We start from the raw sequence: 14,981 nt of genomic DNA on the forward strand, positions 1-14,981 counted from the left end.
ACTTCAAATCTTTAATGGATCTGTTTCATTGGTAGGAGACTATAGTGGTAATGGTAATTTCTATACATAAGTTTATTGTGATTTTATGTCACAGAACTACTGGCAGAAAAGTCCTTTTGTAATGCTATTTCATACATTTAAACAAAAGAAAACCCTATTGAAGACAATAGTTACTAATACCGAGCAGCTTCTCTTCGCATTAAACAGAATGATCTAGGTGAATTTAGATGAATGATCTTGTGGTCCCCAAAATGATAAATATTTTCTGCTTTAACCAAATAGCAAGGAAAATGACTGCACTTTTTAAAAAATTACTGCAAACTAACAGTTTTATTAAGAACATTTGAATTAAAAGGGTCCAAAAAGAAAGTCATCCTTTTGATTTTCTCTTTTTCTACTCATTTAACACAATAAGAATATGTGGTTTCAAAGAGGAAATTTGCAGATGAGCTCTGAACCAATACACATTATTAGTTAAGCCACTAGTAAAAGGAGCAGATGGTAAACCAGGGGGTGGTGAGGGTACTCTATCAAGCAGTACAGAAATATGCATCTTCTGAAACAATTTCAGGACAAACACATAGATCCAAAGAAACACACACACACACAGCAGATGTATATATGTAATAAGTAATACATGTAATAAGTGTGTGTGTGTGTATATACACACACATATGTATATATATACACATATATACATATATACATATATATATGCTCATTTTGCAATAACTAAAGTGCTATTGCACAAAATGCTCACTATCCAAATATACCTGGGCAATGGAAGGATGAGTTATTCTATTAGGTCAATAGAAGATAACAAAAACATAACAAGTTATAACAGAGCTATTTATTATTCCAGGTGTGACTGTAAACTTTTCAATGTGATATCATAGGCAAACATTTTTTTTCCTCTCCCTAAAATGAAATGAAATGCCTTAAGATAATAAATAAATAAATAATTGAATAAAGATGAGGAAATAAATTGTGTTTGGAAGAAAACAATCAAAGATTAGAGAAGAACCTATCAAACATGTTACAAAGATTGATGTGTTTAACATTTTAAAAATTTTTATAAAGAATGAATTTATCTACAGGTAAGCCATAATATATTCCTCTTCTCTCAAAATACTTTCTTCATTCCTATCAAGGCTATACTTGGACCTTCCTCTACTATAAACTTCAGCTCTTCATCCTGAAATCTCACTTCAGCTCTGGGATCCACACATTGGAAATATTTATTCTCTCTTACTGCAGTCTCTCAGGACGAAAAATCCTCTTACAATTTCTTTCTAATGATAACAAACAGGCCAGCATGGTCTCATTACTCTCCAGGATTCCTATATCTAAGAGGATAGCATTTCTTTTCAGTCAAAAAGTAGTTAAGTGACCTTTGATTACATTTTTATATAATCTAAAAATTACTGTAATTGAGGATATTTTGGCGGTTAAAAGAATTTTCATCTCAATTATTTATTTTAAATTTTGACTATCTATTTATGTTAATCCCAAAGCAAAGATTCTTCCTCCTTACCTCTTAGTTACCACATACAATGTAGAACAGTTGCAAATATCTGGAAATAGCTGTAAAAAAATGCAATGCTCTATTCACCATTCTTCTCACATGAAGGTGTAACTTGGTCCTCAAGAGCATAAAGATATTGTCACAAATGATATTTCTACAAAGTACAGTTACTACCTGGTTTCAATTTGGAAATAAAAGATAGCAGAGAAAGCATCCTGAATCAAGGATATTCCAGCCTAACATAGCTGAATTACATCATGTTTCCCACCTAAAATGGTCAGACATTCATCGCTTGTAAATTGTCACCTTCAGAGATTATATTTGAAGTTAATACAACTAACCTCCAAAACACAGGTGACTATAACTTTATACCCTAAAGGAAAAAAAAATATTCCCCAAAAGAGTCCATCATTATTGTCATATGAAATCCTTCAAAATCCAAGGAGACTTCTCAGCATTATAGCTTTGTCCATAATGCTCGGTGTCCTTTTTTTTGTTTTGCTTTGTTTTTGTTTTTAATTATTATAGCTTTTTAAAAACAAAACATGTGCATGGGTAATTTTTCAACACTGACCCTTGCAAAACCTTCTGTTCCAATTTTTCCCCTCCCCCCCACCCGCTCCCCTAAATAGCAGGTAGTCCAATACATGTTAAATCTGTTAAAGTATATATTAAATACAATCTATGTATACATATTTATACAGTTATCTTGCTGCACAAGAAAAATCAGATTCAAAAAGAAGGTAAAAATAATCTGAGAAGGAAAACAAGAATACAAGCAGACAATAACAGAAAGAACAGAAATGCTATGTTGTGGTTTTCACTGGCTATAGCTGGTTCTCTTCATTACTGAACAATTGGAACAGTGCCCTTTCTAATTAAGAATAAACAAGTATAGGAAATCTGCTAACAGGTTTCCATAAACATCTTCTGGGGACCTTTTCACCTACATAAGCATAGTTTAAATTAAATCAGGACATTTCTAAAACAAAATAGGGTGGCGGCCTAAAGACCACTCATTTCTATTCCATTTTGGTTTGATTCTGATGAAAAGCTATGTTTGTCTGAGCACTCTTTTTGCTTTGGACAGAAACTTATGACCTAGCTCCTATGATCTCACATTACTCTTATGAGAAGCATTATAAGAAGGTAAGAGAGAAAAGACGTTAAGTTTTAAAGTCAAGATACTGATGATATTTTCAGTAATAGATAAGAGTCACTCAAGCATATGACTTTATCATATTTAGATTTTACTTTTAGTGGTTAAAGTATAAAACTCAACAAAATTCATCCAGCAGTCTAATATACAAACATTACCATTCTGTAACTCAACTCTCCAGGCTATTATCACAATATATATCCTGCACATAAATGAAGAATTTAAGGGAACAAGTAACATGACAATATATATAGGAACCACGCATCATAATAAAGGGAAAACTAATCTAAGATGACTGAACTTCAAAGAAGTCACTTAAAACTCAGTTTCTTCAAGTTAAAAAAAAAGGGGGGAGGAGAGGTAGGAAGGTGGGAGTGGAAGGAATATAATCTTTACCAACCTAAAAGAGATATCTTTAAGAACGTGCTCTCTGTAAGCTATAAAATATAATAAAATATGATGACATTACCTTGGTTAACTTATTAACACATATTCTGAACTGGTAGGAAATCTTAGAAAATAAGCTATGATGTTGTTTTTCCTTTCTCATCAATATACATTCCACCAAGGTTGTTAAATTTCATCATCAGGGAAATCAAGGATTAAATCAACATGATTTCCCTTTAAATACTGACTTCTATGCAGCCCCACCTCCCTTGGAGACATGTTATATAAACACAGCAAAAACTTAGCTAGAAATTATAAACCTGCTCCTTAAGAAAATAAATAATCTTTCATTTTTATTAAAGACAAAAAGCTAACAGGCAACCTAAAACACTGCCAAGAACCCTAGATTTCCTATTCCACTTACATCAATAACTACCTGTGTGACTTTAGGTAAGCTGCTTACCTTCCTTAATTCCTTCAGATTTCTCAACTATAAAAGGAAGAACTAAATGATCTTTAAAGTTCCTATTAATGATCCTATACATGACTGTCAGAATACCTGAGAAATTAAGAGTGAGAAGAAATTTGGGGATAAGCTCCAGAGGCAAGATTGTACTCCCATTCAATGAAGATTCAGTAACCATCTATATAAAAATGATAGCAATGTGACCACCAAAATGAAAATGCCAAGAAAACAAAATAATGCACAAAAGAACTATTTTGTTGTAAACTCAAAATGCTCCCCACAAGTTCATTAAATCACCATTATCAATCTAAATTCAACTACACAAAATACTCCTCCAAATGTAAAATTGTTTCAAAGCTCACTAATATGGGAACATGGTGGGTGTGGGGAAGAAGGAGTATTCCCAAGTTAGGCCTTTTAACAATTCAACAAGAACTTGAATTGGGCTTGAACCCTAATAGAGAACATGCTTTTAGTCTTGCCAGTCAACCCTGAGTCCTATCTGTTAGAACATTGAGAGATTCTTTCCAACTCAGGAGGAGAGGATCATTTACTTGGCCTTGGGATGCAACCACAATGAAGGAATAAGTCTTTGTTATAATGAAATATCATCAGTTTCCATAGATTGAATGCATTGCTTACCTTCTTCCCAATGAGCTTTTTCCGGAGAAACTCTCGAGCCTCAAACATGTAAGGTATATCATACAGAGGACGAAGTTTCTTGTTCTTGTCCTAAAATCAGAGGCAGAAAAAAGGAAAGCATCAGTATAGGGTAGCCTAACAGAAAAATTGACAAAACTCTTGTAAGTAACAATGAAAACAATTATTTCTTCTGCTGCTAAAGAGCATATGGTGCTGGGAATACAAAGTGCCTAATAAGCTTTTACTAACTCAGTTGACCGAATGATTAAAATATCTTACCATAGACAAAAATCATTTTTGCCATACACATGCTATATTCCAAATGAAAAGCAATGGGTCTAAAGTGAATTTTTAAGACCAAAAAATTTAAATATTTCTTACTCATAAACTCCCCCAAAGTTTATTTCTTAGAAAATATCCTACTTATGTAAAACTTACTTATATGGATATCAAATACCCATATTAAAGACTACTTGAGATTCACACTATGATTTCAACTGGTCCACAATTATTTATTGATCCTACTATCTTATCCCAGAAGTCATTTTCATATCTCTCCCTTTCGCAGCCAAACTTCTAGAAAAAATTGTCAGTACTCTATCCCACAATTTTTTTATCTATGGCTCTTTTTTCAACCTCTTGCAAACTGTGATCCAAGATCAATACATGACACTTTTCTTTCTCTAAGGAAACCAACAACTACTTAATTGCTAAAAAAGATACTTTTTTTCTGTTCTTAATCTTCTTGACCTCTCAACCACTCCCCTCTTTGTGTCCCACAAAATCTTTCTGCCCTTAGTTCTTTCACAACTACACTATCCTATCTGTATATGTCACATCTCAGTTTCCAGGACTGAACTGATTTGTATCCCACCACATATTTGTGGGTGTCCCCCTCCAGTTTCTTAAGGCTTTATCCTCAGTCTTTCAATTTTATCTCCAGGTGCCTTCATCAGTTAGCCAGGGTTGAATTGTTTTTATGCAATAGATTCCCAGTTCTATATATTCAAACCTAATGTTTAATTTAAGCTTCAATCAAATAATATCAATTTCCTAATGAATATCTCCAACTATACCTCTCAGTATCTCAAACTCAGTATGTCAAAGCAGAACACATTAAATCCTTCCCCTAAAAACAACACCACCCCACCACTTTCCTCCAAATGTCCCTATTTCAGTTTAGAGTACCACCGTGTTCCCAACAGAAAATCCCAGGTTCATAATATCAGAGCCATCCATGACTTCTCCCTTTCTATCACACTCCACAATGAATAAAAAGGGACAGCTGGATAGTGCAATGGATAAAGTACCAGTCCTGAGGTCAAGAGGAACTGAGTTCAAATATGACCTTAGACAATTGACACATTATGTATGTGACTCCATATTGCATTACTTAACCCCAATTACATTACCAAAACAACAACCAATCAACCAACCAATAAATAAATAGCCAATTCATGATGATTCTTCCTCCTCAACTCTCATACCACTTAACTGATCAATCAAAAAATATTTAAATAACTCATTGGCTAGGAACTATACTAAGCATTGGGAAAACGATACAAAAGAAATAATAAAATAAAATAATCTTTACTCAAATGATTTTTGCATACTAATTGAGGAGATAAGTATACAAATATGTACAGCATAAATACAAATATATAAAAGGTAGTGAAATACAAGGAATTTGGGGTCATCACCCTTTATCACTTCTTACTTGAACTACTGAAAGAGTCTTAGCTAGTTCTAATTTTTTTCTTTCCCATTTCCAAACCCCCCCTACACAGAGCTGGCAAAATAACATTACTGCAGCAAAAATCTGACCATGAATGCTATTTCTATGTTCATGAACCTTAAGTGGTTCTTGTATTTCTAGGATAAAATACAAATTCAATTTAGTATTTAAAACCTGGTACAATGTAGTTTCAGTTTACATTTCTAGGTTTATTTTCCTTTCTTCTTTTTTGCTCACTCTACATTGCAGGAAAATATGCCACCATATTGTTCTCAGAACTCAACAATTAATTTCAAGCCTCTGTATCTCTGTACTTGGAATGCACTCTTTACTTCCCACTTCTCAGAATATCTAGCTTCATTCAAGAATTTAGTCATGGACATCTCCTAGTGAAAGTTCCTCCTTTCTCTTCTAATCATTAGTACTCTCTCCCTATTAAAGTTATTGCTTACATTATATATACATGTGTGTATGTGTTCACAAATAGAACAGACATATTTAATCTTACTGAATAAGCTAGCATTCTTGAATCTTCATTTAAAGAAATATTAGCTCTTGATTTTATATAATAAGTTCACATTAAGGAAAGAGCTTTTCTTTCCTATGCTTTTTAGTAAAATTTAAACATGAACACTAGATTCTTCCTTAAATTTCATAAGTTACTAAGTACAACTAGAGAACCATCACTCCTGCAAATACTATCAGGAAAGTTTCTGATTATAAACGGTTCCTATTTTTAAACAATCACAAGGAAATAAAATCCAGGAAAAAGACTCGCTAATTTGTTCAACCAACCTCAATACTACATGGCTAAAAAGACAACAGCACCATTCTAAAGCTTGTCTTTGAACAACCTGGAGATTACTTTATAAAAAAGCATACTACTTTAAGCCAAATGAAAGGAAATAACTACCAAAAAGTTCATTGAATCAAGCTAAAATTAAGATCCTAGAGTATGATAGCTACTTGGCTCCACAAATGTTCCTAATTCAATGCCCAATAAATGATGAAAAGAACTGATGGTAAATATGTTATAAACAAATGGAAGAACAACACAGAAAGTAACTAGAAATAAGAAGAAACAATACAGAAAATAGTGTCCAGAGACTTGGTATTGGATGAATTCTACATAGGCGCAGTTTCTTGACTTGTAAAATCTAAAAGCTTGTGCTGCCTGCCCTCTAAAGTCCCTTCCAGTTTCAAAATTCTAATATTAGCAAACAGGAAATATTAGATAGCAAAAGCAATGTCTGTGGAGTGTTAATGATTTTTAAAAACATATATCACTAGTTATAAATGCTTGCAGAGTTCCATATGCCAATTCCCAGGTTTCAAGCTCTATAGTATGCTTTATGAACATACTTAAAGAGGCATTAAGAATTCTCCTTTGGCAAGAGTTGCAAGATACTGGAAATCATAAGGAATATAGATAAAGAAGACAATAGTATTAGCACTGAAGATTACAAAGGGACCTATATGTTCATTTTGCCATAGAAATTATAGCACATACTGATAAGCTACTGATAGCTGTGTGATTATACAAGTCTAAACAAACATAATTTTGAAACACCAATAGTCACTTCACACATTATGATTTCTCCAATCAATTAAAGATTATTTTTCTGCTTTAGTTCAACAATGAGTATCTGTCTTAGCACGAAATGATCAAAACAGTGAATTTTGTATCATTCTTAGAGTAAATTTCACATTCTGTCTTGTAATTTGAATTATTTTGTATAGGACAAATACATGATACTAAATAGATTATGACCTTCAAGAGATCAGATCACATCCACTCACCAAAGTGCCTATTGTAAAGTACACTAACTGTGTCAAATTGAACGGACAAATACATGATACTAAATAGATTATGACCTTCAAGAGATCAGATCACATCCACTCACCAAAGTGCCTATTGTAAAGTACACTAACTGTGTCAAATTGAACTATGAATTCCCCATATCATGACTAGAGGGAATTCACTTCAAATAAAAGTTAAACCAGGAGTCTGAAAAAAAAATTTTTTTAAGTAAAACAGTTACAATTCTCTAATTATATTCAGTCATGGTTCTGTCATTTCCTATGAGATTATGTCATAACAAGATAATGTGAGGTGTAGGTCAGACATCATATAAAGAAAGCTAGAAACACTATTAGAAATAAGCAGCAAATTTCTTCAAGTCAATCATCCATTTAAAAAATTCACATAGCAAACAAAAAAACTAAACACTAAAGAGCAAAGGTTTATAAGTGAAAATAGCAGCATCTATTTGTTCTAAAACACAAGTCTCACTCTCAAGTCCAATAAACTACTTGAAATCTGACCACCTTGGAAAACATATTTTGACAGTTTTATATTTCTAAAAGATTGAGGCATTCACTTTATTTAGTTTTTTGAAATTTTTAAATAGAAATTTCCCTGAGAAATTCCAAAACAAAACCAATCCCACCAAATTACCAAGTACTAAAAAATGTTTTAAATGGTTAGCTTATTGCAGGTATAATAAACCATGAAAACAAGACTTTTTCTAAAACCTTATTTTAAAAGAACTGTCTAATTTAGATGACAATTTATGTGAAAATCTGTTGTTTTTCTAAAGACAGGAAAAAAAAAATGCTTGCTTTTCTGGTGGGTGGATAATACACAAATCAAGATGTGCAAGCAGTCATTGATCACTCTGGAAATGACGCTCTGTGTAGGCCTTGCAATGACTCAGATCCGAGATGGGAAACCTATCTTCAGTCATCTGCCATTTTCTAGTCAGTGAAAGAAAAAACACCATCGCCCACATATCGACATCTGAAGGCACTAGCTTAGCATGATTCCACAGTTATTTTCAACTGACACAGTTATTATGTTTTTCAGATAGCAACTAAGGCCTATATAGATGAAAACCCCTTCTCTGCCTTTGCTTAGCTCTAAACTGTATATCCAATTCTTAAAGATCTCCAATAAAATGGGTTCCATAAATTTTGAGGAGCATCATTTCCTATTTTTTTATACTATCTAACTGACAGGAAGTTTCCTCAACATATACTTCAATTTATTTTAGTAGTTTAAATTTATTCTCAGAACCTCCCTGGAACAGAATAGCAAATATTTCTTTCTCCTAATGACCCTTTAGATCAATTTGTCTTCAGAAAATTCATTTCCCTAAGAAACTAAATCCCCATTTATGAGGCTTAGAGCTGGGGGAGGGGGACAGAAATGAAGAGAAGAAAAGGAGTTAGAGAGAAGGAGACAGGAGAGAGGGAGAAAAATCAGGGAATGGGGGAATGTATGTAGGGAAATAAGAAATAAAGGACAGAGTAAAGAAAGGAGAAGAAGGAAAAAAGAGAAGAGAGAGAGTATATAAATAACTGCCAGAAGCAAGAGTGAGGTTAGACTGAAGAACTATGATTCTGAACTATCATCCCTAGTTGCCCTGTTATTGATGCTATTTTTATAGAACATCTGAGTTTGAATCATGGCAGTCAGGAGACAGTGTCTAGAGTCCTTTAATGCTTTTTTGGTCTTTACTTTAGAATTACTCAACTGAAGAAGTTTTCTTTCTACCATCTGTTGAACAGGAAGATTTACTAACAGGGGAAAATGGATAAAGATGCCCGAGGTAGGAGGACTGATAATATCCAGGGGAAAAAGCCCAATTTCAAATTTTCATACACCTTTGCCAAATTTTAGAAAACACAATTAACATAATGAAGCCTCAAAAAAAAAAATCAGATTGCTGATATCTTCACTAGGTTTATCCCAGAAAGAAGTTACAAGATTCTCCTCTTAGCTAAGATGAAAGACTTTCTGCTGCCATTCTAGACTCTCCTCAATTATCTACTTTGAAGATGCCAGAGGCAAAGGCAGCATCTTTGATATGCTCTTTATGCCTGGGGGTTTCAAATTGAAGAAGTGTCTTGTACAGATTTCTCTAAGTTGAATAGTTCAATTCATCAACCAAGGAAAATATTCTACTGTGCTATTTTTTAAAATCACATATACACACAAGCAAATCATGTATATACCATACTTCAAAAAAGCGGGTAAGGGAAGAGATAAATACATAAATACATACCTTAATCTTATTTTCATATCTACATAAAAGTGAGCTGGGAACCAAGGTATTTGATAACTGATTCCTTCAGGTACTTCCTCCTTTCTACAGAACCAATCTCCTTCCACAAAAGTCCAGTGGGAAAACTCATTCAATTCAATATACTTCTTGATATTCACAATGACAGACTTACTATAATATAGAATGGGGTTATGTGAGGCTTTCAGCACAAAAAGAAATCATCTACCCAAGTAAAGGCAGTCAGAAGAGGGGATGGTAAAAGAAATGGTTCCAAACAGATTACACCTTCATCTTTTCTCCAACTTGATTAAACTGTAGTAAAATTATAGATACCTAGCTATATGTTCTTTAAACTGAGGCGATAGTTTTAAAAAACCTGAGTTTTAGTTTCCCAGTTAATCTTTTTCAAATGCTTTTAATTGTTTTTCCAACTGATTTTCCAAAGGTTAAAAACAGAGACATTTTATCTGCCCGTCAGTGTCTCTATCAAAAAAATTAAACCTTAGATGAGCCAGGGCACTGCTATTTAACTGAACTCATTTATGATGCAAAGCATTTAAACCATAAGTCTACAACGGAAATTTGTTATATCAATCTGTTTTAATATGTCATTTGGTATAAATTACTATACTAGTTACCTACCTATAGGTAGGGGAATATTAAGATATAATATCAAACCTAAAGGAATTTATAATCTTATTCAAGAGACAAGATCAACATACCTTCATAGGCAACAGCTATAGATATATAATTTCATCCAAATAATTATAAAACACACAAACTCTTGTGTGCTAATGACATTGTGTGCTATTGCTATCAGGTAAGAGAAAAATGTGGTCTTCAGTTACTATCAAATATTTCATAGAAAAAGGGACAACTTAGCTGGATGCTAAGGGTACAACAGCAAAAAACACTCCAAATGAGAGGAAAAGAAATAAAAAAGCAGAAAAAAGGGAATAAGCATAGTAAATAGTTGGAATATGTAAAGAATTCCAGCAGAGGCCAAAACATTTATCCTTTGGAATAAAGGACATGATTGACAATGGAAAACTGTTAAAGATAGAAGCTAACAAGTATAGTCTTTGAACAAAAAAGATGACAAAATATCTTTTATAACTTAATTGAAAGGTAGCATTTTATAATAATAACTTTTTTATACTATTGCAAGGTTTCCATAGTGTTTTACATTATTATCTCATTTGCCCAAGTATGGATAGGACCATAAAAAACAAGTGGTAAGCTTTTAAATATTCAAATTATGAGTTGACATTCTGGACTAGATATGATAACGATGGGGGATAATAAGAACAGAGTGGATAAAAATAATAATGATAACAAGAATAACTGCCATTTACACAACACTATGAATGGTAGATGCTATTTCATTTATTAAATGATATTGAGAGGCAGATGCTATTACTATCCATACTTAAAAATGAGAAACCTGAGATTTCAATCAATGTATGACTTGCCCAATGTATGACAATTAGTAAATATTTGAGATGGATTTCAATCTATGTATTCTTGACTACAAGTCCAAGTCCTAACTCTTCCTGAGTCTATCACCTATACCATACTGTGTGATAGGCCAGAAGTTGAAACAAGGATTATTACAAGGTATTAATTAAGTGGAATTGATGAGACGGTTATCTAGTTTAGCATGGTGATTAATAGTTCTCTAAGTTCAGTATGATTGATTTAATCTTACAATAATAGTTCCCTAGTGATATAATAATTGAATTATACTCACTGTAGAGCATATAAGCTGGGGGCCTCAGCTAGATTCATTGAGAGAGAGAGAGAGAGAGAGAGAGAGAGAGAGAGAGAGAGAGAGAAAACTAGAGAAGACAAGCGGACTGGAGGCTGAAGCACAAGTCCTTGGACTCAGATTCAGTCATCCCATCTCACACCCTGCAATGGCAAGCTCTTCTCCTTAGCTTCTCCACTGAAACCAAGACTCCGGAAAGCCTTTAAGAAAGCTAACTGGGCCCCAGGAAAGGAGACAAGACTTTGAAAGAGATAATAAAGGATTTGGACTTTAACCCCTGGCTACTCTCATGGTGATTACTCTTCTGAAAAGAAGGCTGCCCCAAGAGACCTCCAGAAAACCAAACTAAGAACATTACAACAGAGTCTTAAAGAAAGGATCGATAAAAGCTGGTAACCAATAGAACACAGACATAGACACCCAGACACACAGACACACACACACAGACACACACACACACACACACACACACACATGTCCCAAAAGAAGATATTTAAAAGGCTATAAAATTTGATATGAGGATAAGTGGAGAAACCAGGTTGCCTGCTGAAGGTTTAAAAAGAAAGGATAGGTAAGAAAAGTAATTGTTAGTGTTTTGTTGTTCAGTTTTTTTCAGGTATGTCCAGTTCTTTGTGGCACCATTTGTAAATTACCATTTGCTCATTAGTAAATCTGAGATAATATTTGAACTTAGGAAGACTTCAGATCCACAACTTTGTTCACTGCACCAACTAGCCACCTGCATCTTTAAAAAGCATTAGCTAAAAGGTAAAGGTGAAGACAAGAAAATACATGAACTCTCTCAAAAAGAGTAAAGAAAGCATAAAAAAAGAAAAGACAAAGATCGACTCTTATGGGGCATCTATAATCATGACAATAGAAAGAAGATGGAATTGACATTTTGTAGGCAAACTGGAATATACAAGGTAAGAGTAGAATCAATAGAAGGAAATATAGTAACCAAGGAATGAGGTGATCAGGGTATAGATTACACTCAACACCACAGATTGGTGGATTCAAAAGACATTTTCAGATATCATTGACTAGCACTGGTATTTTGCCAATATGAAGACAAGTTTCACAATAGAAAAAAAGTCCAAATCTAAATCATGCAGTTTGTTGTCCTTAAAGGAACTTACATGTTATCAATAACTATCCCATCCTCCAACCCCCAAAAAAATCTCTTTGGAAACTGCCTGTCTACTCAATTATGTTTGCATTTTAAGGAACGTTGCTATTCATTGCTAGTGTAAGGTAAATAGGGGGAAAATAAGAAAATAAAATTTAAAAGTCCGGCACCAGTTGGATACACACACATACACACACACACACACAATTAAAATGTAGGAGTAGTAAAGCGCTTAAAGGCTCTGAAGACTTATTATCGATGGATGCATATGTGATATACACACATAGTTACAATATTTTTGCAACCATAGCAGAAAACAGGGAAATAAAAGAACAGTGCTATCTCTAAATAAACAAAAAACAAATAAAATTAAATGCCAAGTCATAGCTTTGTCAAAGCACGTGTGAAAAAAATGCTGAGAACTGAGAGCAAAGATACAAAGACTCCTCCATCCTATCCATTCTAGTAAAGTAATGGACTATGGCTCACATGGGAAGAATTTTATTTTTCCTCCAGACATTTAATTGTTCTGGGAAAAAGTTATTTTCAGGGAAAACTCAATTTCCAGTCTTCTGGGTGAGACTAGGGAATATACAGGTTTTTCCTCCCTTTAGGATTCAGAAACTGAAGGAGGGAGGACATCTGAAAGTCAAAGAAAACATAGTTAAAACATTCATACCATCCCAGATGAAACTTCTGTCTGCTCTGGATATTAGAATTAATTTACGCATAAAGAAAACTGACTACAGGATTCTGTAAGTTTACTGTAATAGGTTTATTATCTGATGTACAAGAAAAAACAAAACATTAAGACAGCGCTCACAGAAACTTAGTACTTTTTTTTTTTTTTAATAGCTTTTTATTTACAAGTTACATGCATGGGTAATTTTACAGCACTGACGATTGTCAAACCTTTTGTTCCAATTTTTTCCCTCCTTCCCCGCATCCCTTCCTCCAGATGGCAGGTTGACCAATACATGTTAAATATGTTACAATACATATTTACAATATAAGTATACATGTCCAAATAGTTATTTTGCTGTACAAAAATAATCGGACTTTGAAATAGTGTACAATTGGCTTGTGAAGGAAATCAAAAATGCAGGCAGACAAAAATAGAGGGATTGGGAATTCTATGTAATGGTTCATAGTCATCTCCCAGAGTTCTTTTGCTGGGTGTAGCTGGTTCAGTTCATTACTGCTCTATTGGAACCGATTTGGTTCATCTCATTGTTAAAGATAGCCACGTCCATCAGAATTGATCACCATATGGGATTGTTGTTGAAGTATATAATGACCTTTTGGTCCTGCTCATTTCACTCAGCATCAGTTCATGTAAGTCTCTCCAGGCCTTTCTGAAATCATCCTGCTAGTCATTTCTTAACAAACAATAATATTCCATAATATTCATATACCACAATTTATTTAGCCATTCTCCAATTGATGGGCATCCACTCAGTTTCCAGAGAAATTTAGTACTTAAATTAAAGTACTACCAAAATTTTTTCAGGAAAACCAGAAAAAGGAGAAGAAAAATGAATAAATTCAAATAATTATTCAAGTTCCCATGAGATTATCAAGGAAAAATAACACTCAGAAAAAAAATCTCAAATAGAACTTCCAACCTAGCATGTCTTTCAGTAAATGCTAATATGTTTTTCAAGAAATGTTAAGCAATGGCCAAGATGGGGGGGAGGGAAGGGGGAGAGAGAAATGAGAAAAATTACTAAGAGTTAACTCCTTCGGTAGGCCTTCTATATGTAAGAATCAGGGGTTAAAAAGGAAACAAATATAACTTGGACACCTAAATGGCACAATATATATTAACATCTAACTTGCAGTTAAGACAAGAAATCCAGCCTCAGTTGCTCACTAGCTTTATGAACCTGGAAAAGTCACTTCACCCTGTTGGCTTCTAATTTTGGAGCAAGAGAAGAAAAAGGAAAACCATGCCAGTTGTCTTTGCCCCCCCCCCCCAAAAAAAAAATCCAAATGGGGCCACAACAAGTTGAATGTGACTGAAATTGAACAACAGCAACAACAACCTGGATAGTCCATGGGGTATGTGACGACAATATAAATCTACCATCTCAGGAACCATAG

General features: G+C 33.7%; 1 protein-coding gene across 1 annotated transcript in view; it reads right to left on the reverse strand.

The window, feature by feature from the left end:
* Positions 1-14,981, reverse strand: part of SND1 (staphylococcal nuclease and tudor domain containing 1) — a 499,624-nt gene that overhangs the window by 340,915 nt on the left and 143,728 nt on the right. The window contains exon 11 of the mRNA XM_051963240.1: positions 4,180-4,269. Coding sequence (XP_051819200.1) covers positions 4,180-4,269 — 90 coding nt within the window. The remainder of the gene's footprint in view (positions 1-4,179; positions 4,270-14,981) is intronic.

The sequence above is a fragment of the Antechinus flavipes genome, chromosome 5 (assembly GCF_016432865.1).
Source record: "Antechinus flavipes isolate AdamAnt ecotype Samford, QLD, Australia chromosome 5, AdamAnt_v2, whole genome shotgun sequence".
Taxonomy (NCBI): Eukaryota; Metazoa; Chordata; class Mammalia; order Dasyuromorphia; family Dasyuridae; genus Antechinus; species Antechinus flavipes.